Source organism: Aythya marila, assembly GCF_965140915.1.
Source record: "Aythya marila genome assembly, chromosome: 11".
Lineage (NCBI taxonomy): Eukaryota > Metazoa > Chordata > Aves > Anseriformes > Anatidae > Aythya > Aythya marila.
The window spans coordinates 5,971,163-5,994,782 of record NC_139052.1 but is presented as its reverse complement, the minus strand read 5'-3'; the positions used below and the strand labels follow the sequence as shown (position 1 = coordinate 5,994,782).

Sequence of the window (23,620 nt, the reverse complement as noted above, 5' to 3'; positions counted from 1 at the left end):
GATTGCATTTTTTATGCAATATGTATAACAGAATATTTGTATGATGTGACTTTAACCATCTTCTATAACCTAGGCACCCAAAATAGCTAATGCAGACTCCAGAGGGCAACTGGAGCACCTTATCTACATCTGTGTACTGTCCTGGGAGAACTTCACATCTCCATTTGTGTATTGATTTCTCTGGCAGAGGCTAGGGGCTCTGAAATTCTTGCAGTGTCTTTTTCCATCACTTGATAAGAAAGGGTAAACCTTCAACTATGCTCTTAGGATCTGCAAATCAGGATTATGCTCAGCTGGAAATTAAGTTTTGAACTCAGACGTCATTGGAGAGTGTCATGTTAGCAAACTGACAAGCATGTAGCCTTGAACTGGTATGAAGTGTCATGAAAGGGGGAAAGCATTTTTAGCCTCGATTAGTAACAAATGAGACTTTGCCCATCTGGCCATGTGTTGTTCCCAGTTTCCCTGTAACCATTGTGCAATTTGAAAAATAGTTAGAATTGTGTAAACTAATTAATTAGTTAAAAATTTGTGAAAGTCTGTGACTGCTGGAGAAGAAAGATGGAAATTACAACCTTGCTGATTTCTGTGCTCTTTGACAGCAGTTGTCTGGCTGGTCAAATGCACACGTGTTTCTGGACTGCCTCTGGGATGTGCTGGTGGTGGCTGAAGTTCAGGGTGTAAAGGACACATTATGTTTTTTTAAAAAAAACAAAATTAAAAAAAAAAAAAAAAAGCAAGCTTCCTTCTTTTTGCTACTCACAGGAAAAACTTCCTGTGAAGCTGATAGGGTTTTACAAGTAAGTTTCGCACATATCAAATTGATTCTGTGAATTCACATTAGCTGTGCCTCAAAGCTTGCCAGTATTTGTGTGGTGTTATTAACTGAAGGTAGATAGATGGGTGCAGTCAAAACTGAAGAGATCCTCACCTGCAGTGTTAAGAACTGGTTCGTGTTTCTCAGAAAAGTTAGAGCTGTTTGTAAACCCGGAAGGTCACTGACTTTGTGCTGCTATCACACTTGTGCCTCTTACTGCAGCTTCTGGGGTGCTTTCAGAATGAACTTGAGTTTCATCTTCCACAATCAACAAGTGTTTTTTTTAAGTGTCCTTTTGCAAGAATACTGGCTGTTATTTCTTCACAGAAGCAGCAATTTGCAAATGATGTTTGAAGCTAGGTCTTTCTCTTCACTGTCTCTCTTCAGAGCAAATAATTCACGTTGTGTTGTTTGATACACGTCGGCTAGTCATGACCAGGAGAAAGTTGAGAAGCCTAGAGGTGGGAGCAAAAGTGCTGTAAAAACTAAAAACCAAATTTCGTCTTTACTTCTCTGTGCTGTTTTTTCAGACTGTTTGAAATACAGATAGAGGACGAAAAGAAGAGCGACTGCAGTTCCTAGCTGCTCTCCCCATTAGCACTCTCCAGAGCAACACATGCTCTGCATTTTCTCTGTGTTCAGCAAAGGCAGGGTGAAAGTCTATTGACCTACTTGCTATCCTTTCATTATGAACATTACTTTACTACTAATTTTCCATGACAGGAAGGCCAAGTGTTGTATTATTCTAGTAGTTCAGGGGCTTTCCTCAGTCAGGTTTCTTAACTAAGAATCTTAATTTTTTATCTCTGTATGGAAAGTGAAGCCCTTACCAAAGATGTTGCTTGCACAAATGCATCTGTCTTCATCTCATTAGTGTTGAGTGGATAGATGTATTCACAGAAAGGACAGAGAAAAATGTGAGGAACTCCATCACTTGGTGAATTCATGAAGTAGTTTGGAACAGGTCTGGCTGCTCAGGAAGACTTCCCTGGTCAGCTTTCAGTGGTGACGTTCTAACAGGGTCTGGCCTCCAGGAGGTAAGGTGTTATGTGAAAGTTGACTGCTTTGCTGTAAGTAGCAATGGCAATTGTAGTAGAAATTCTCTGAATGTCATTCTGTTTGAGGGCATCCTTTGCAGAGCTTTCCATTCCATCATTTGAATTGCAGAGAAAATAGAGACAGATTTTCAGCTCCCCTACTGGAGGTTGTTTATCTAATTTTGGGCCTTTTGGCTATGGCTTTACTTTAGGAGACTGACAGTCTAATTTAATCAAACAGATGTGAGTATATGCAGCCTATTCAATCACATAGGCTGTGTAAAAAAAAAATCGCAGGTCAGATTCAGGGCTGTTGGAAGTTGCCAGGGAAATTTTTTGCAGCTCAGTCTCTTTTGGATCAAATCTGTTTGTGAAGGTGATATTTTTAGTTCATGGTATTGGAAGGGTCTTGTCTTTAGAGTTCCTAATCATAGAAAACATCACTGTTGCATGTAAGAAAATATTACCTGGTGTGCATTATGTTGCATATAACTAGATACATCTCTGTATCATTACTTAGAAAAAAAAAAAAGCCAAGTACTGGAGGTATGAGCTTAGTTCAGATCCAAGTTTAAACATGTGAGTAGTTGATGGTAGTGACATCCCTATTTTCCTGACAGTACCATTTCTCCTTTGATGCTAGTGCTTGAAAAAACAAATTATTACCAACCAGATAAAATTCAGCCTGTACCTTTTACATTTTAAAGCATTATGAAATGCCCATAGGTTTGCTTTTCTCTCTACTGACTGCAGCTCCAAGAAATTAGCTTGTTCTGTCTGTCATGAAATGGAGAACACTTGCAGTTAAGTGACTGGTTCAGCAGAGTGAAAATCAAAAGGTTTTTTTCCGAAGCATTTGTAAATAAAAGAACAGCTGACTCAGATAAGGAAATATTGCACATGATCACTGTCTGGCAAACTGACTGATTTAGTAAAAAGTTTACTGACATACACAACAAAAACATTTTTTTTCAAACAGGTTTTTGCGAAATGAAGCAGAGAAACGAGCTATCCCGTTTCTCTGCTTCTCGTCCTCTGATCAGTCATCCATTCAGCCACCATTTTGATCAGCCCAATTAGTTGCTTTTTTAAAGGTGATGGAAGAGCATGGTTTGTAGCAAAATGTTGTTTTTCCTCTTCTATGTGATCCACAGTCTTGCCTGTTTGAGCATTTGCTGTAACAAACAGTCCTGCTGTATTGTATTGTGGGACCAACTCCCCACCTTGTGTAATAGCTTTTCTCTTCCCCCCCCACTGTCCCTTCTCAGCTGTTTGTACTTTGTTTGACTTGTAACTGTAATTATAGATAATCTTTGAAATCATCCCTTTTCCACCTCCACATCTTTTTATTATGAATCAGGAGTCATGGAATTCTTTTTCTTCCTTGATTTTCTGCCGAATAAGCAGACCTGCTAATCGGGAAGAAGAATTTTGTGCTGTGCTTCTTTGAAGAATTTCTGTTGAAATGACAGTGCGTATCATCCAAAGTGACAATACCTTTTTTTCTAAAAATAAACAGCAACAACTCCCAGTCAGCTTTGCTATGCATTTAGTTTCAGCTCAGCAGCTAAGCACGTGTTTTGATCCATGTCTTTAAAAAATAATAAAATGTGTGAAAGAGAATGTCACTGTGGATAGCTTCAATGATTTGATTTTTTTTTTTTTTTAAGGCATGATGATCTATTCCAGTTTATTTTCTAGGGCTTTTTTAATGTAAAAAGGAGCCAAACGTTTAAGATAGTTTTAAAGATATAGATATATATAGATATATATCTATATTTTTAAAACTAATTCATTTTGCAGTAGATTGAACTGAAAGATATTTGTGTGCTGAAGCTTGCAGTAAGCTATGCAGAACAAGTTCTAATTCCTTAGTGACGTTGTCATCAGGTTTGATGACTAGGCTCAAGGGGAATGCAAATTCTTCTGTATTTTCCCCTCCTTTTTTGTCTAGTAGTCTATTTTTTTTTCAGGGGAGATGGTTCTTTGTTTAAGTTTACAGGCACTGTTTTTATATGTGAGCTTGGTACATATGTTAAAAACAACAGCAACAAAACAGGCACCTTTATTATTTGCTTTAACTGTTGCCCATAGACATTAATATTCAGTGTGGTGGAGGGTTTTTGTTACCCCACCTCCAGGCTTATTTTTGCAATCAATAGCAATTTCCATTTTTTTCTGGCTTCCTAAATTTCCTGTTTCACACACTAATATTTAACTCCAACTGTGTCCTGCTTTTCATAGTACATAATAATAGGTGATGATGACAATGACAATTAGAACTAATGGTCTACTTCTTAGAGACACTGAATATCCACTAATCCCGTTGAAGTTATTCAGAAATACTCAACAGCTCTAAAAAATTAGGCTGCACCTTTTTTAAATCAAATTTGACCATCTGTTAGCTGCCAATGCTTTTTTTTTGTTGTTATTTACTGTTTTGTGTGTTTCCTTGTAACACTTTCCTTGATGCATCAGCTTCCAGTTTTTCTTGGTGAACCTAAATGTCCTGTTAATTATGATTATTGTTACTTTTTAAATTGTCTGAATTACAGTAAAAATTTAAAAGGCAGAGGTTGACAATTGTTATGACTGCAGAGGTAGCTATTTCTTACTTGCAGTGAGAGAAAACTTAGAATGTTACCAAATTGATTTGACTAAATGAAAAAACGATTTTCTTGCTGTTCAGAGCATTTAATGTATTCATAAAATGTTGATGAAGAGCCATTTTCAACACTAGATAGTTTCACAATGGCCACGTTACTGGATTTTTGCTTGATAATGGAGTGTAATTTATAGTTTGTGAATATGTATAGGCCTAAGTCTGAAGAAGTTGCAACATGAAGAAACAATGTGAAAGAAAACAGAATTATGATAGTACAGAACTTCTTTTGCCTTTTTAAAATAATAATAATATAAAAAAGAAATATTTAATAACATGACAAAATTAGAAGTGACCAAGCTTGCTGTTTTGGTACTTCAGTGATGAAAGTTTTCACCTCTTCCCATTGTGAGTAAGAGGTCGCTGACAAGGTTCAAAAATATATATTTAGCACTTGTGTTCTCCAGTAATTTCTATACTAATATTTCACAGTCGTGTAGAACTTTCATATGCTCTTCATACTAACTGGACTAACACTGCTAGCATCCCCAGAGGCTACTAATCACCAGCTGGAAGTTTCAGTCAGTTTTAGAGCAGATCATACTGAAACCAGAGGCACCAAAGTTAACCCAGACATGCTGCCAGACACCTGTCAGTGGCAGACTCCATTCCCTCTTCCTGTCAAGGCTGGTTCCTCAACAGCATTTTTAGCTGAAGAAATGGCCAGAGTGAAGAAAACCTGAAGCTTTGCTGGAAACAGTTAGTTGTCAGAGATGGCACTGCAAATCCACTTTCTGTAGGTACTTCTGTAAGTTAACTCTGGTATGACTTTGTCAGTTCTAGCAGTCCTTCAAACAAATTAATTTAAACTGTCAGGGACTTTTTTTTTGATTATCTATCCACTGCAACTGTGGCTGCATGTGGATGTTGGTCACAAGCTAGACTAATCAGTTCTTTGAAACTTGTCATTTCTATTTAAGAAAGACCTAAGTAGTGATGGTGACTATCCTTACTCTAAACAGATCTTTCTTCAGATGGTCTGTTACCAATCACACTTCTTAAATATTACTGCTTCATTATTATTATGCATTGTGTATCCTTCACATGTTGCTTGAACTAAATTCTATCCTTGCAAAGAACTGGCAGCAATGCAACTGTAGGTAAGCCTTGTTCTAAATAGAGAGCTTAGGCTAAATGAGCCTAGCCTCACTAGAACTAAGAACCAAGGCAATGTAGCTTTTGTATTCTCCTAAAACTACTTCAAATCCCATGCTTGAAACAAAACTAATGGAAGGGACTGCACACTTGAGTCTTTGTGTGGAGGTGCTCATCCAGGTGCAACACAATGATAGTGGAAGAGGTTTTCAGAGCTGTGCTGCTGGTCCTAAGCTACAGAGAAGATGGTAGGAAGTGTTTTGGTCCTGTTTCAGAAGAATTGAATCATTAGGTCCCTTTTGAGTTTAGGGCAAAAATTACATGTGAGTCTTAGAGAACTGAGGCGGAGTGGAGGAAGCTTCTTCAGCACCTTGGCTGTGATTACTTCCCAGTATTAGACAGAAATAGGGAAAAAATGAGAAAATTATTATAAGCATTCATTCTTAATGAAGAACATGGTTATCTGGCCTCAGATGATTTTTGAAATACTTATGTAACATCCTTAATCTGTGTTTCCTTGTTTTCTTTGTCAGCTTCCCGTGGAAGTTATTGCAGGCACCAAACAAATGTACTAAGATGAGTTAAATTTGTCCCCATAAAAATAATTGCAGATGAGGTTACTCTACAGCCTGAACCTTTTCATAGCTAATAATTTTATGCTGTATACATTTCTATATATTTCTCACGGACCAAATTGTGGTAATATGGGGAGCATTCTTCAGTTTATTGGATCACTATGCATAAAAATACAACAGACAAGAGGAAAAAAAGTTGCAAAGCTGTATTCGTTGAATCTTAATAAAATAAACTGAGGAATTTTTAAGTGAGAATTACCATTTTCATGTAGGATACATAGCCATTAGGATATTTTTGTACATTCATAATTCATATTTTTCTTCATTTTTTTGGGTTGTGTCCAAGCAATCTGTTTAATGCAAACTATTGCACACAGTAATTTATCTGCATTGATAGTAGTGTATCCATTAGGCTGTTGGTGTCAAAAGTAAAGTTGGTGCTTGACAGTGATAGGTATCATTCAAATAGTGCAGAATAAATGCAATGATTAATATCTTGTCTTTTTTTTTTTTTTTCTTCCAGATTTCTCAGGGGACACAATTTTGCTTATTCATACCTTGTACTGTGGCAAAAATGGATTATTTTCATCACCAAAAACCAGCAGCATAACACCCATCCAACACTTGCCTCAAGGAAATCTTATTTAAAGTCTGTTCAAAGTAAGTCAAATGAAAAACTTGCTTAAAGGTAGCTCTAATCTGCTGTGTATCTATTTATGGCTCAAGAACAAGCAGCCATAACAAGAGAACTAATCTTAGCAGTCTGGCTTTTCAGCAGCAGCTGTTTGTTCTTAAATGAAAGTATTGGAGGAAATAACTTGCTGTAAAGCAGAGGTTGAGGTTGAGCTACTTCCTGACCACTGCATGCCAGTGCGTCATACCTGTGTAGTCTGTTCCTCTCCCCGCAGCCCCAGTAGAAGTTTACTGCAGTATGTAGCAAATCAGACAATATGGGGTTATGCATGAATAACACAATCAAAAAGATTATCTGCATTGTAAATGAAGACTCAGATTCACGTTGCTATGACAATTTTAGAATTCACAATGTAGAAATAGTGGGCTATTTAACTCAAAATGTAAGAAACAGCAAGTGTTTGTGCTGTTTTTCATTGTGTTGGTTTTTGAGCTGCTTGCATTTCATGGTGCCTATAGGCCTAAGTGTTGCATTTTTAATGCAATGTGAACTTAAAAAATAAAAACTAAAATTAAAGAAACTGCATGTTATTTCCAATAATGATTATTTGGGTATCTTGCATTTTTTTTTAATTATTTTTTTTTACCCCACGTACTGAAGTAAATTGTATGCATGCAGAGTATTTGCAGAGCATGTAGTATGTATATGTTAGAGAAAATGGTGCGGTTAGAGCTTTGGCCAGCATACCTTCTTTATCTGAAAGAAGGATTAAATCTAGAGGAATACGTTCAGTATTTTAAAACAGTATTTTTTTTTGTAGCAGCATCAGGTAAAATGTGTAAGGCAAAAATAACGGAAAAAATCAAAATGAGGAGAAAATCTACAGTGTTCTAATTCCTTATATTCTGTAGAGATGTGTTCTAGTAGAAGAGGTATAGGTTACTTAATGAAATTGTGCATTTAATAAGAGGCCTCAAATTGTATTTCTACAGCAGTGCAATGTGCTTCCTACTTCTTTATCACTCTCATATAAAAGAATAATTGATACTTGAATTTGACTTAAAATGGAGCTCTGTTTTAGTGACATTCCATTTTTATCAGTGGCATTACGTTTCTCTCTTGCACTGCTGCCTTCTAACAGAATACAATTAGGACATCGTGAGGACTTCTGAGTATAGTAAGGGAGATGCCGTAACTGTCTTATGTTCAGGCCCTTTATCTGTACATGAATACAAAAACATTACAGCAATGCAGTTGTTTTATCCTGAAAAAATACTGATGGAGGGATGTGGAGGATCCTTACCTGGAAAGGTTCTGTTTCCTGCTTGTTGGTTTATTTCAGTTCTAGACCTGTTTCCATGAACATTTATCTGTGATGGTTTTTCTCTCTGACAATAACATTTATAACACCGTAGTGTTACTAAATGCTTCTGAGGCTCTGTGAAAAAATTGTAAAAGTGTTCCTGCAGAACGGAGGGGCAGTAACACTGCCTGAGCAGGTGCATTAATTCCCCTGTGTGCGCATCTGGAGTGGTGCTGGTGCTGTGCTTTTGGCCAGGCTGTTAGCAGCGGCACGGTGCAGGTAGAGCACCTCTTGGGCCCCTTGCTGTCAGTGACTGGCGGTGGTTTAAGGGGAGTCTGGTACTTTAATGTATTGAGTGTTTCTAGCTTTCAATGATGATTTTTCAGTGGGAGTGTGCCACAGCTTTTAAGCACAGCATGATCTTTTCAGTCTTTCTTTTCTACATTCTTTTATCTTAGCCTAAAATATAAGGTCCTAACCTCTAATTCTTAAATAATTCTCAAATGATGATTTAGTGGAGTCCTTTATCAGTAGCTGTAGCTTCAAAGAATTCAAATAAATAAACGAGTAGTAGATGTTTTAAATAGTATTTCTGAAAGTGAACAGTCTTTCTCTTCTCTTGGATAATAGTACTTTGCTGCTTCCCACGGGGGGGTCATTGTGTTGACTGAGGATTCTTCAGCACAGTTTCCTGCATTGTCTATTTTTCCACTTCTGTGTCAAATGTATCGGTTCAGGGCTCATCTACACAAGATACCAAGGAGAATTGATGCAAGTCAACTAAATGTAGGAATGTAAGGAGGACAGCTTAAATCCCACCAAGTGTCTGTGTGCACTCTCCCATTCATTATTAAAGTGGCCTCTAGTGAATTTAGTTTAATCCACTTCAAAGGCAAGATGAGCCAAACCAAATTAAGGCCCCATTTTTATTCCCAGATGGAAATGTTTGCAAAGGAATTTAATGGACTCGGACAAATCCAGTTAAATTAATTTGGGTTGATTTTCCTGTGTCGCATTGTGTAGACAAAACTTTAGTAGTAATGCCTTATTGGAGCTTTTTTTTTTTTGTCATTCTTCACCTTTTATTCCTATAATGCTGGTATTTTAAAAAAGATATTTGCTGATAATTGTCTTAGTCACTAAATGCTGTCTTGTCTTCTTACATGTCTTTGGAATCAACGTTTTGTAACTAATTTATAAAGATATGACTTTGCTCTCAAGTCTAATGCATATTACTGTATGTTAGGTATTTGTTACCATTTGGGCTATTCCAGCCAATGCCTTTTAACTCATCACTGCAGCTACATCTCAGGATCTCAACCATCCAGCAATGTTTTAAAGTGTGTTTTTTTGTTTGTTTGTTTGTTTTGGTTTGGTTTGGTTTGGTTTTAAACAGGTTTTTCAGAATTGTGTGGTTCTGATAGTATTTAAGTGTTGACCATATGTCCCCTTTATAATGCAATTACACATCGTCTCTTAGTGGAGTGATTTGCCATTCTGACAGCAGAATGCAGTAAGGTGCAGCTAATTTGAATGAAGGTCTTTGTGACTTGAAGCATCTTATGATAAGAACATATACATAATATTAATGACAAGTAGTTTTTCAACATACACATGCAGACAGCTATACACACAGTTTATATATATATATATATATATATATATGTATGTATGTATGTATGTAACAGGTATAGTTTCTTCTACCATGTCTACAGGTGAGGAGCTGGTCCTCCAAGCTCAGTACAGAGGCCTTCAGAAACATTTTGGAGAAATATCGAATAGCTTAAATGGTAGTTAAATAGTAGTTTGTGCAGAGGCATTTCCTGAACACCATCTTTCACTGGAGTTCTGTGAGCAGAACAGGTCCAGTCATACTAAACAGACTGCAAAGTTTAGAACTACTTCACCTCCAATAAAAGAGAAGTGTGTGTATGTAAATACATGCACATTTAATTTTTTAGGATATGTTCTAAATGTAAGCTTAAAAGCTGCATTTAATCTCTGTGCTAAAACTGGAGACTCTGTGAAGGTAAAAGTGGAGCAGCAGATGAAACCCAGAAGTTACTGTGTGATATGTAGAGTAGCACTAGCTACCTAACTTCACATGTCTGAATTCATTTCTGTGTGTTTTATTAGACTGTGATGTTAGGGTTTTCCTCTGCCACCTTCTGTTTGACACAAATTTTGCCCAAAATCCATGTGCTTATTTTCCTCCTTCCAGTTACTGGATGGTCATAAATAAATAAAATAAAAAAGAACTACAGATTTGTACACCTTTCTTCATATAGCTAGATATGCTGTTAAGTACCATTTCAGATAATTTCTCCTTTTATATTTTGGGAATTGCAGTATGTTGTGCTCAGCTGTTGCTAGTCAGGCTGGAAATCTATAGGACTTCCCATTATCTAGCTTCTGCTTTGGAATTTCTCTGAAGTTGAGTTCTTCTTTCTGGTAGCTTTCTAGTTGGTTAAAAAAAAAAATCATGCTTCCTGATTGAGTGTATTTTATTCTACATATTTATACTTACAACTCTTCTTAGTCTTTTTGACAAATATATGTGAAAAATATACACTTCTTAAGATTTTTTTTTTTTTTTTTCTGGGAAAGTATGTACTGCTGAAGTTTCCTCCTGAGAAATTGGTATTGTGGTGTTAGAGTTTTGAATTAACATAATCAGTATGGTAGATTCGTCCAAGGATATATTTTATAGAAATAATAATACATCAGTACTGATAATCACTCTAGTGCATTGGTTAGGTAATACATGCATCTGCAAATGACACATGGCTTGCGACAGTCTGAATACTAGATTCTTACTGACAGCTAAAAACCCCTTTGAAGTCCCAGATAACAGCAAATTCCTGTTAAATGTAGTTGTCAAATTGCTGACCCATTTGAATTCAAAGGAGCAAGAAAAATAACTTGTTCTTTCTGCAAGCATTAAAATTAATTTAACTGTAAGTATACATATACAAGAAGAAGAGAAGAACTAAGGGGCCTGTTGTGAATTTATGAAGGGCTTTCATACAGAGGTATTCATCCACTACTGTTTAAACAAATACAGATCTTACAGTGCCAAATTCAAACCTTCCAGATTAAATAAACAAGAAAAAAACAATGGAGCAATTGTCAAATGTGACACTAATTCAAAATCATTAACTTTTTTAGAAACAGAAGTTTTCAGATGGATTAGTGTGATCATTTCAATAGCGAGATTATTCTAGTAGATTCTGTTTAACTCATAACAGTGTCCTGAATAAAAGACCAAGGAAAGTGCCAAATACTAATTAACCAAAGGGGGAAGGAAAAAAAAAAAAGGCAAAACACATGGTTATGTGGTTGATTGAAACACTACTACAGTGATTTGTATAGATGAATGTGACTCAAGTTACATTTTTAGTTTACACCATAATGTTACAGTTTTATAAAACTGGGTTTTTATTGTTGCGTGCACGTTGCTTGGCTCCTGGGGAATTCTGCAGTTTTCCTTCAGTGACTGGTTTCTTGAACCAATATCTCTATTAAAATTCTAGAGTCTAACATTTGAGCAGTTATTCTTATCCCTGGAAAATGTATTAATTCTTCATTTCTTATAAGAAATTAATAGAAGTCTTGTTGACAAGGAAGAAAACAAGACACCTATTCTGGAAAATAAGGTCGACTTGCCTTAAGTTCCTCTTGAAGGTAGAGAATTGCAGACATAGAGAATAACGTTACTGTTATGTCAGCTGGTAACTCTGAGACCTCTATACATTTACCATGCTTGTTTCATGCCAAAAAAAAAAATGGGCTTACAATTTAGCTATGTGGTTATGTACTGATATCTATATATATATGCACGTATGTGTATAAATATAATCGCCATCATCATAGTTAAGATGTCTGAATTCATACAGGTAGTGTTTGCATATTTTACTAGAGGCATGTTTTTTGTTTTGTTTTGTTTTGTTTTAAAAAAAGGGACAATAAAATTTTTACAGAGGGAAAAAAACATCCTGTCAACGAAGTTGAAATTGTTCAAGTGATCACACATCTTTTTATTGATATGTTGTATTACATACTCTATTTTAAACATAGAAGACAAACATTTACAGTATACTCCATATTTTAATATAAGCTACACATTTGCTAGTTAGAAAAATCTAACTAGGGAAAAGACTTTTTTCTTACACCAGTTCTTCATGTGTAATCATTGCCACCTTTGACAAGGGCATATAAAATACTGCTGTAAATTTAAGGTATTGTTTTGCACCAGTGTAAATTCTTTCAGGAAGAATCGCACTCGTAATCTTATATTCTCTTTGTATATATACACCTATATCTGTTCCATATGTATGTAACCTATTGCAGAAGTAAGCGAATTCCTACATGGGTGCAACTTGCTTATATAATTTTTCAGGTGGAAGTTATCCAGAGCAAGGGAAAAGGTTCAATACAGGCTTTTCTCCTTTGGAAATTGTTTTAATGTTGGAATGTGGACCATCTTAATCCATGGTCCTCTGAGAATAACCCCTAAAAGGGTTACCTGGAAACTTAGTTTATTCAGAAATGTCAAAAAAAAAAAATAGGCCACAGGATTGCAAAAAACTGTCCAGTTCTTCAGACTGGTTTCATATTACTGCAGAATGTTATGTTGTACTTTATGTGCACTTCTGTAGCCCTATTTTTACAAAATAATTCAGTATTTTCTTCCCAGTACTTCTGTCACTGGGGACCCTGCCTTTATTTCTGGACTGTATTTTCCTGTGTTTTGATGCATTTATGAGGAACAGTTACCCAGTTCTCTACTGTGTTTTCTTAGGATCTGCAAGCTAGGCTCTTTGGGTCACTTGTCCTATGATGAAATGCTTAACTTCTGATGCTCTGCAGCCTTTTATTTCATCTGCTTTAGTTTGAAGTGATTTCTGAGTTACTGAACTTGCTTCTAGTGTTCCAGAAGAGGCTTTGCCAACATCTGTCTTTCATTTTTACCTTTTAGTTCTATTTTGGATACTGCCAAATGGAAACATGCTTGTATGTATTTATTTTTTTTATTTTTTCCAAGTACATCTTGGATGCAGACCTGACTATATCAAGATAAAATACACATATACATTATGTGTATGTGTATAGCTGGGGACGTTTACCTCTACCTATGTGTATATCTGTATACACATGGTGTGCTTAGAGATAAATGTCCCCAGCTATTCAGGAAACACTGGAGAAAAAAAAAAAAGCCTGATTGAAGTGTTATGCTGCTTACAAGAAGTTTACTGAATTGAAGTGAGTCTGTGTAAAATAGTGTTGAAGCTAACCCACGTAAAGGACAGGGAGATGTTTCATGTTTGGGATGTGGTCAGTGTTCCTGTAGGCATACTGCACTGTTCGTTACTTTAAAAATTGTGTTTTGATTGCTGAAAAAAGAAATCAAATAAATAAATCGGTGTAATTCCTTTCAGATGCTCTTGGCAGATTTTTTTCTTTCTATATTTCAAACAGGTCCTGTATCTTTACAGTTAATCACTTTTTCCTTGGTTGAAAAACACTTTGAACAATTTATTTTCACATACACATGCTATTCATACCAGACAATCTTAAGAGACGTATTTTGACATTAAATACCAGCCCTCTTAAAGCTGGTGTTCTGCTTCTAAACAAATCTCTAATGGATTCGGTTAATTACAGTTTTTTGCTCAATAACTTTTATTTCGTATATGAACGTTTGGCAAAATGTTACCTAATGAAAAGTGGAGCAGCTTTAGAAATGTAATAACCTAATAAATATCTCTGGCTTACTGAAAAAAAAAAAAAAAAAAAAGAAGTCCATGTGAAACTGTAAGTAAATACGTTTTACATGCAGAAAAGAATGAAAAATTGCAAAACCTTAATTCAAAGAATTTAGATGTTTCACTAATAAAAATGACTTCATTTGGTGCATTGGTTCAATTTAGTGATGTTGTCAAGGTGGTAGAATTATGACATTCTACATCAAATACATCATGTCAGGAAAAATTACTTGCAAAGTCTGGAGCTGTGCACTAATGGGGTCTTTCTGACTTAACTACCGAAAATCAAAGGAGCATGAACATTCAACACAAGGGGTCTGCACTTAGCCTGCATGTTGCCAGACCAGCTGAGAGGAGTGAGTAATGTTAATGGGGTATTTAGCTCCGTCACACTGGAGGGAAATAAAAATGGGGAAAAAAGGAGGGGGAGGTGGGGATGGGGACAGACAGAATGGGCTTAAAGCAGTCTGTGTATTTCTGCTGGCTTCCTAGAGATTTGAGTTCAGGCATATTGCTGGAGATGCCTGTTTCGCCCTTTGAAGATTTTAGTTGCAGTTTAGTGATTGTCTTTCTGAATGTTTGTCGATTCTTGAACTCTTTCCTTTCACTTCTTTGCCTCTGTTTCAACAGCTCTTTGTATTCCTTAGGCATGGGTTTTGTTTCAACATACTTGATTTTGTTTCATTAATTAGCCCTATTTGTTTGCACCTGTTTGGAAAAAAAAAGTATTTTTATATTGTATACCTGCATAAAGCTCTTTGATTTTGAAGAGGTCAAAGTTAGATTCAGATGAAGGCTGAACTTCCAAGAGTGGCTGTTTTAAGAGACAGGTACTTCAAGAGGAAGAAGAGATCAGATGTGCATGGGACTCCATTAACTTGATTTCAAGTCCTATTCACCCATCTTAACATTTAGGATCTACCTGTCCCTCTTCTTTAAAGCCTTTCAAAATGCTCTTTCTTACAGTATGCAACAGATGTTTCCCTTTCATTACTTCTCATATTTGCATTGTGTAAGTATGGAATTATTTAGGGAAGAAATTAGGCTACAGAGTGAGAGAAAGCCAAGGTCTCCATTGTGCTTTGACGGTCAAATAGTTTCCATCTCTATTCAGTACGGAGTGCTCTTCGTTTATCATATGTGGCTCATGTGAAAGGAAAACAGCAAACATAGACGTATGCCTCTGTGCATACATACTCGGAGAGGAGTGCTGCTTGTTGACAGGTGGTGTAACATGGAAGTGTGTTAGATCTGCTCCAAGGGTGTGTTGGATTTCAGGTGTAAGTTGCATTGCTGCTTCAACTAGCCACCAGCAGCAAAGGTGGTGGTGTGGTGCTTTTGCAGGTGAGAGGTGGTGCATGTGGTGAGAACAGCCAGCCTGGTCGCCATCTGGTGCTGAGCTCCCAGCTTGCACTGAGTCACTGCCTACCTGCTTCCTCGGAATTTCTTTCCTTTTCTTGCTTAGCAATCTATTCCATCTGGATGTGTTTTCACAGCTAATAGTACTTTTCTGGCAAAGAGAGTAATTTTTGAAAGACTTTTATTTTTCCCTCCTTTAAATCCCAGAGAGCTAAGAAAACAGCTCTTCCCGGTGGGGAAAAAAATAAAAATAGGGCTAGTTCAAATTTATAAAGGGAGGAACCTACCAACTCTGAAGGTTGTTTTCAGTGTAGAGCGCGCATAGTTTGGATTTTTGTAAAAGTTTTTTTTTCATGGTGTGGTAGTTCAAGTAACAGCCAGATCACCTGCCTCTGTGCTAATTGTGACTAGAAATGGTAACATCTGATGAATGAAATAAAAAAGAGGAGCAGTTTGTATGTATAGTTAGTACAGCAAAATATTGCTGTAGTTAGGAGGCCTAGTATTTGACATTTAGAGACTTTGTTTTAATTAATTTGATTTTTAGTAGAGCTGTTTATGGGTTTAGTAGTTTCCAGTTTCCGCATCCAGTTTATAATGTTGTAAAGACTTTGGGAGGTGTTGCCCATGTGCGAGGAATGAGCTTCCACAGCAGGTTGCTCCTCAGTTGTACGTGTAGCAGAAATTTTAGTTGTCTCTTATGTACTTAATTCAGCAGTGCTGAAATTTTGAATTTGCCAGGAAACTGTGCAGGAGTCCAGTTCCAGTCAGCACAGCCCTGCATGTCCTATTTCATTGTGAAGTAGCCCAAACCGATGAGCCAGTGTTACCTCAGGTAATCAGCAGTGGGTCAGTTCTCAGTTTTCGGCATTCATTAACATGTTTCTGCATTCCCCCTTCCGTCTTACAGACAAATCTGTCTGAATCAACACTATTAAATCGTGTTGTGCTGTTAATTTAGGTTTGATGAGTAGCAGGGGTAATTAAATAGCATAGATATTTTTGTGCAGGTGCTCTAAGCACAGCTGGAGGACTCAGGGCCTAGAGACATGCAGTGTTAGTGCACAGGCACAGGAGTGTTCAGCTAGAAACTGTTCCTCAACACTGTCATGGATTTGGGAGGTCTCCATCGGGTGTGGTTCCTTAGCACCTAACACAAGGCAGATTTTTTTGAAGTGCAAAGCTATTTATCATTATATCATAGTACTTGCATAATATTTCATTTTTTATTGTTGTTTCTCAATAAAACAGCAAGTGCTGTCTCTGGCTTTGTTACACACAATCCCATCAGCTGTAAATGCACAGATATAATCAGTTTTCTATATACATTACCAGAAGGAGCTTCATCTGTAGGAAAGATCTTCGTGGGCAGTTTACATGACCTTTGCTGGGATGGGTGAAGAGTGATGTGCTTCTGTCAGCCTGGTTACTGCCTGGCTTCTGGCGGGCATGTAACCATGAGGTAATTCTGAGGTGCTGGTCGATGTCATAGATGTGTGGAGCTCAGTCCTCTTTTCAGCTGTTAAAGGGATGTCTTTTCAATTCTAATGTTAAAAATATTGAAATAAAAGCGATATTGAGGCAACTCATGAACTGACTAAAGACTGATGTGCGCTTTTCAAAATTTATGAGCGGTCTGGCCTCCACACATAGGGACTGTCCTTGAGTGCCCAGCTGGTGCATTTTAAATCAATAGTCATTATACTACTGACCCACTTCTGAATGGTATCTGAAATTAGCTAATGCTTTATATCATTCACCTGCAGCAGGTTCTTTTAGCTTGATCCATATGTTTTCATCATGCTGGTTACGATTTATCTTGTAGTTGGGAAGGAAATTCATTGGATCATATTTCTCGTGGTCTTTTTGCATAGATGTAAGGTTCAGTTTAGTACAGGGGATCTCTGCATGAGACTGTATATCAAATAATAGCAGCATTATTGTCCTGCATTTGTATCGAAACAGAGAAAGGGCTTCAGTTGCTACAAAGCTTTGATGCCAAATTTGGCCATGATCTGCTAAGGTAATACTCTCTGCTCAAGTGCCAGCATTGTGTTTTGAGTAGCCTTTTCTGTATTTCTAGACTTCCTTCTGTTACTGCTTTGGCTTTGTTAACTATTAGAAATGTCTCTCTTGTCTCATGGTGATCCAGATGTGTAGTTTGTTCACTGGACTTGGTACAGTCTGTCCATGGCTTTCCTGTATTGGGGAGCCAGAAATTGACACTGCACTCCAGATGCCGCTCACCAGGGCTGAAGAGAGGGAAAGGATCACCTTCCCTGCTATTCCTAGTGCAGCCCCAATGTAACAATGCGATGGTATAATTAGCATAAAAGTATAAATTACATAAATGTAGAAGTGTGAAGTAGAAGTATAAAACATACAGAGGTACCAATGTAAGAGCCAGCTGTGAAATAGGTAGAGTTGACAGCAGTATAATCTGATTTGCTAGTGAAAAACATAACCATTTCCTAGACATCTTGAATTAGTTGGACTTCACAGTCCTCGTGGCTGAGGATGGTGAGGACCCCTTCCCCCTGAGATGGAAGGATATTTTTCTGGGTACGTACTTGCAGAAAGAAGCAATTGCTAAGGGATCCAATGTCTAAGTTTGACCATAGTCAGGTAATTAACTTGTCTGAAGAAGTTAACAACCATCAGCTGGGACACTGGCTAGTATGCCAGCTGTTACCCTGGTCAAAGTGAGGAATCACAGGACTTAGTCATGTTTGACCTGTCAGTTTGTAAGACACTCTAGGTTAGTGTTCTAATGGTAACTATATCCCCCTCATTGCAGTACTTTGAGGTCTATTGGACTGATATGATGTACTTTAAAGAAGTCCTGTTACTTGCTGTTTTTGAGCAATGTCACCAAAACTAAACGTCGGAGGAGTCTGGTTTTGCACGTGCATGCACAAATCCCTTGCGCCGTTTCATTACAGCACGGGCTGGGGGAGCAGCTTTGGTAGGGAGATGCTCTCTGAGGAGTTGTACATCCCCTCGTGTTCATATGGACAGTAGGAAATGGACTAGGAAAGGACTGCATTACTTCTGGGGAACTGCGAAATCAACTGCTTACTTTTTTTCTCCCACAGTTTATTTCTCTGTAGCTGTGTTACAAGCAAGCGCCAGTATCATCTGTTCCTGGTAGGAAACCTCCATGCTCATCTGTACCCTTGGCACCTGGCAAAGTTGCAGCTGAGGAGGAATCCTGTGAGGAGGAGTCAACAGGAAATATCTAATTCATGTTTAAAGGTAAACTTTGACCAATAATGAATAACAAGCTTGGAAGTAAGGCCCATGCTTTTGCCTAAGTATGTATCATTTAACTTGATCCTGTTTGCTTTGCTTTGCACTATTTCCACAGCAATGCAGGCAGAGCAGAAGTACAGAGATACCTTTAGCATAACTTGGTTTTGAATGTCAGTTGTGTTACTAGCATGTCTAGCGCCAGTTGCTCTTGAAGCAACCACTTTAATTTTTATTTGTTATTTGGAGAGAACATTGCCTAGAAGGCTAGAGTTCCCTTTTTTTCAGGAAAAAAAAAAAAAAAAAGGCAAGTACAAGTTCCAATAGGGTAGATGTTTCTGTTAGCCCTGGATTTGGCAACAAAGGCTCCCATGCCAACATTGTGTTATGTTTCACTTGAGGCAAGAAGTTATCTGCTTCCTGATGGGTCTGAAGGTGGTTCTGAGCACCCTGGTAAGTAAGATTGCCCCTGCCAGACTGTTTGTAAACATAGGAGAAAATTGCACAGTAACTACAGTATTGGTTGTCAATAAAGCAAAATTACTAAGTTACAGAAACATCACCTCGTTCTCTCGTTCCTTCTCCTCTTCCTTCCAAAACCAACCGTCTAACTGGATGGAAAGCGTTTGCAGACAGGCACCACGGTGTGGCTGCTGGGCTCGGCTGTGCCCAGCCCTGGGTCGCTACTGCGCTGGCTCCAGCTGGCTATGTGTGGCCCAGGGCAGCCCCCCTCTCCTCACAGAGCCCCTGTAGCCCCCTGGCACAGTGATGCACTGGTGCTGTGCTGGTTTTTGCAGCGAGCTGCTAAAACAGTGCATCACTTGGCCTTGGGGCTTGTTGCTTGGACAAGGAAGCAGGAAAACGTTTTTTTTTTCTTGTGATTGAGCTGGTATTACACAGCAACTGCTTCAGAACTTCAGAGAGCCCTGGATAGACGGGTGGGTCGGGGCTTGCATTAGGTAGAAATATTGGGTAAAAGCAGTAAAGACCTTTGTGTACCCTAACTGCATTAACTAGCACTCTAATTGCATCAATCAGGAGAAGAAGAGTGAAATCCTGCCAGGCCTTTCCTTTCTGCCTCTCCTAGCACAGCCTCTGTTGGACCAAGAGTTTATAGTGCTTTATTTTTTGTGGATTTGCTTTGTGGAGATGATTTCTCCATTGAAGATTCAGCTATAAAGATACTGCACTAGAGAAGGCTAGATGTATACCTGATCCTCAGCTGCGGTGTTCGCTGTACTCTGTAGAACTGTTGGCCTGAAAATTACCTGACTGAGCTTTATTAACTTGAGGAAGGCTGCTTACCTGTGATTGACTATGTATGACAGTCACATAGTTTGTACTTGGCACCTTTATACATGTACACTTAAGCTTTTCTTTTTAAAAAGCAATGTACAGCATATTCCAAAACAGTTATTTTGTGGGAGTCTTGCTGAGATTTACTAGGGCCAAGGGGAATCCAGCACAAAAGTGGAAAGGTACTGACAGGTCATGGTTTGTACAGGCTGGGTCTTAGCCTGGTGCAGAGTTGATTATGATGATTCAGGAATTCTGCAAAAAGTCACGCTGTTGTTTTTCCCAGAAAGTGACAGGAGCTCAGTCTCATAGTACCTTTGGAGAGGACTTCGATCTGTCAGTCTGGGCAGAACCATTTGACTTGCACTGGTGAACAGGAACATAGCCATTGGATTGGGAGCAGCTTTCTCTTACTGTGGTTGTCATTATATTATATGGAAAAGGCGCTGCTGCTGCGCTTTCTAAGAGAGGTTTTTAAGAAGTGCTCTGAAATGAAAGCTGCTGCAGAAGCTGAAAAATGTTTTCTGATGCCACGTGAGAAAGAGAGCATTATTTCGGAAGAAACAGGAGAAAAAGTGAATTCCTTATCCAAAAGTACAAAGTGGGTGTGGTGGGTTGACCCAGCCAGCAGCTAAGCACTAACTAAACGCTTCAGCTTGGTCTGTGTGGTTTCTCACAATACAACAGGATCCATTGGTTATGAGCATATTGTTTCTTTTTTTCTGACAACTTATTGTACAGTGAGTCCTCTTCAGCATAAGTCATCTCTTTGGGTGGTGCTCCAAAATCTCTGCCTTGTGGCTGTGGGTAGGTGCAGGCGCACAGGTTCAGGGAGGAAGGCTTTCTGTTTGACTGGCGCTGGCAGGCCAGCCTCGTGCACCAAGGTGGAACCTCAGTGTCTGCACTAGGGGCTGGCCGATGGTGTCAGCGTGTTCCATACAAACTTCTGTGACATGGACTTCCTATGGTTCCTTGGAGGACTGGTTGTTGCCCCAGTTGCTGTAAAGCACCTCCAGCGCTGCCAGTTGCCTCAGACGCTGGATACCTTCCTCTGCTTTGGTCCATCTGCCTTGCTAGTTGGCAAGGTCTTCCTTGAGAGGAGACTTTGCCTTCACACTCATCAGGAGCTGTCTGCAGAGACTGAAGATTGTTGTCCCTTTTCTGGTCCTACTGCTGATTCCCCAGCCCTTAGATAGGATGCTGGCTGCTAATGGCCCTGTCATTCGTGATTGGGCCTTGGTATCCCAGTGTCAGAGCAGCCAAGTGGTAATTCCCTCACCTGGATGACAGCTGTAACGTTTCTGCATAGTATGAGCATTCTGGTTACAGAGGGAAGTCTGAGAAACTGCAGGGCCATTGCAACAAGGCAGGAAACCCTGGAGGAGAAGGGGGAGTTGCCATCCACTTGCAGCTTCCCCACAGAATAGCTTGTGGAGAAGAGCAGAAAGGTGTAATTGTTAGTTGTCTCTGTGAGATGGTTCCCTGAGTACTGGGATGGCAGCAATACAAGGGCCAAATACCAGATTAGACTTGAGGCCACTGCTTTTATTATAAGTCTCCTAGGTAAGGAAAAGAACGCAGTAAAGAGGAGAAGCAGGAAACAGTCATTAAGCCCTGGAGTTTAAGCCTGGCCAGCAACAGAGCACCCACCAGCTGCTCAGTCCCTAACCCCACAGCAGGATGGGGGAGAAAATTGGAAGAGCAATAGTGAGGAAGAAGTCATGGATCAAGATAAAGGCAATTTAATTAAAATGAAGGAAAGAGGAGGTGGGGGGAAAGCAAGTAATGGAAAGACTGTCACTCGAAGCCTCCCACGAGCAGACCGATGCCTAGCCAGTCTCCAAGCAACAGCTACTTTGGAAAGAGTCTCCTCCACTTTTATCGCTGAGCATGACATTTACGGGGTATGGAATATCCCTCTGGTCAGCTGGGGGCACCTGTCCTGGCTGCATACCCCCAGCCTTGGGGTGGGCAGGGTGGGAAACAGAGACAGCTGTGATGCCGTGTAAGAGCTGTTCAGCAATGCCCAGAATATTGCTGTGCTATCAGCACCATGTTAGTCACAAATTTGGAAGTTAGTAAAGAAAATTAACTGCATCCAAGCCAGACACAGTGCAATGGGGAAACTATGCATTATGGAAGTGGTATTGACAAGACAAATAAAAGAACTGATAATGAACTCTGTTGTATGTATGTTAGTAAGTAAGGCAAAAAAGAGCTCTAGACTAGTCAAACATTTAAATGCTTGCTGAACTTCAGTATATGAACAGTTCTGTCCTTACAGGCAATGATATGATCTCTGTGTTTTGAATGAACCATGCCTATGCTTTGCCGGATTGGAGTCTTTGAGTTGCAGAATTACTTAGAAGCTGCACATGAGAAAAAATAAAAATATGAAATGTTCAGAAACAGAAGAACATGCAGACAGTGCAAGTGATCAACAGCTCCTATGCTAAGGCAGAGATGAATGACAAATACTGTTTATTTTAATGTAGTAACTTGAATGTTTTAGCATTTTTATTAGTTTTGTTTGGTGCAGAGAAGAAAAATGTCATTTACATCAATTTGGCATATATTCCCGAATTCTGTTTCTTTTTCTCCATGGCAGATGGATGCCTTCTAGCCAACCGGCGAGTCCTGCTGCTGCTGCGTGCCTGGCAGCATCCCTGGATGATCACATGACTCTTGATATGGATGCAGTCCTGTCAGACTTTGTTCGGTCCACAGGGGCAGAACCGGGTCTGGCAAGAGACTTACTGGAAGGTAAGCTTTCAGGACACAAATATTTCCTATCTTCACAGCTTTCTTAAAGCAAGAACCAGTAATAAAAAGAGAACTCGAGCCTCTAGAAACAGACGTTTCTTAGTATTTTGGTTAGTTAAGCCAACTCTCCTAATAAGTTGACTATAGATTTTATCAGAGTAGGCGTTTTCAGCAAAAGCCTTAACAAAATAAATTCTTAGTGTTAGACTGCAGAATTTAAAAATATTAATGGTAATGTGTTAAATGAAGATATCCTACCCAGGGAATGCGGCTGTAGCTTAATTTTGTAATTTCCAACTGCCTAAAAGTACAGTAAATGTTTTGGCACACCGGGCAAAGCAGCCAAGTTGAGTCTGAGATGGTCTTAGTGTAGAGTGAGAAAGGAACCAGAAATGTTTTTGGGGCCCAGATTAATACGCATGCCTGTTTGGAACTGGTGTGGGAGTCAAATGCCTAGGTTGGAAAACATCTAAAAAGCTGTATCAGAAAAATAACTGAGTGTTCTTAGTAATGTTATTGTAGTTGGTATAAGTTTATAATTCTAAATGTGGAAAAATATCTTTGATTTTGGAGGCATTTTTAAATGATTTTTTTTTTCTTTTTTTCTTTTTTTTTCCATTTCTTTTGATGTGAGCTAGCCAAAATTGTGAGGATGGGAAGTTAGAAATGATTTGGTGGTGTCTGTGTCATGCAGTTCTGTGGGCTAGGTAAATGCACCTTGGACTTTTTCTCTGAAAGATTTTTAACTTAGTATATTTCAAGAAATTTTATGCTAAATCAAAGTGATTACTGAACAACCACAGCAGACTTTGGGGGTAAACATTTGGGTATATATTTACTTTTTGCAAAAGCACTTTATAGTATTTATGCTAGAAGTTCTTTGTGGGGAACACCATGAAGTTTTTCTCAGCAGTATCACGACACATTGTCAGTTATTGGGCTGATAGAAAATTGCCAAAATTTGAAAAGCGTTTCTATGTATTAGAGGTGATTCAGAAGTGTTACTTTTCCTTGCTATAAAGGACAATGAGTCCAAATAAATACATAGTTGTGTTTTTCTGTGTT

At 38.5% G+C, this 23,620-nt stretch overlaps 1 protein-coding gene across 5 annotated transcripts in view; it reads left to right on the top strand.

The window, feature by feature from the left end:
- Window positions 1–23,620, top strand: part of OTUD7A (OTU deubiquitinase 7A) — a 120,112-nt gene that overhangs the window by 61,539 nt on the left and 34,953 nt on the right. For 4 of the 5 annotated variants that reach the window (XM_082769113.1, XM_082769114.1, XM_082769115.1 and 1 more), the window contains exons 4-6: window positions 6,710–6,846; window positions 18,343–18,502; window positions 22,401–22,555. In XM_082769113.1, the coding sequence (XP_082625239.1) occupies window positions 22,405–22,555 (151 nt within the window). In that variant the 5' untranslated portion in view covers window positions 6,710–6,846; window positions 18,343–18,502; window positions 22,401–22,404. Of the gene's footprint in view, window positions 1–3,302; window positions 3,326–6,709; window positions 6,847–18,342; window positions 18,503–22,400; window positions 22,556–23,620 lie in introns of those variants that run through there. The other variant, XM_082769116.1, reaches the window with a different exon arrangement.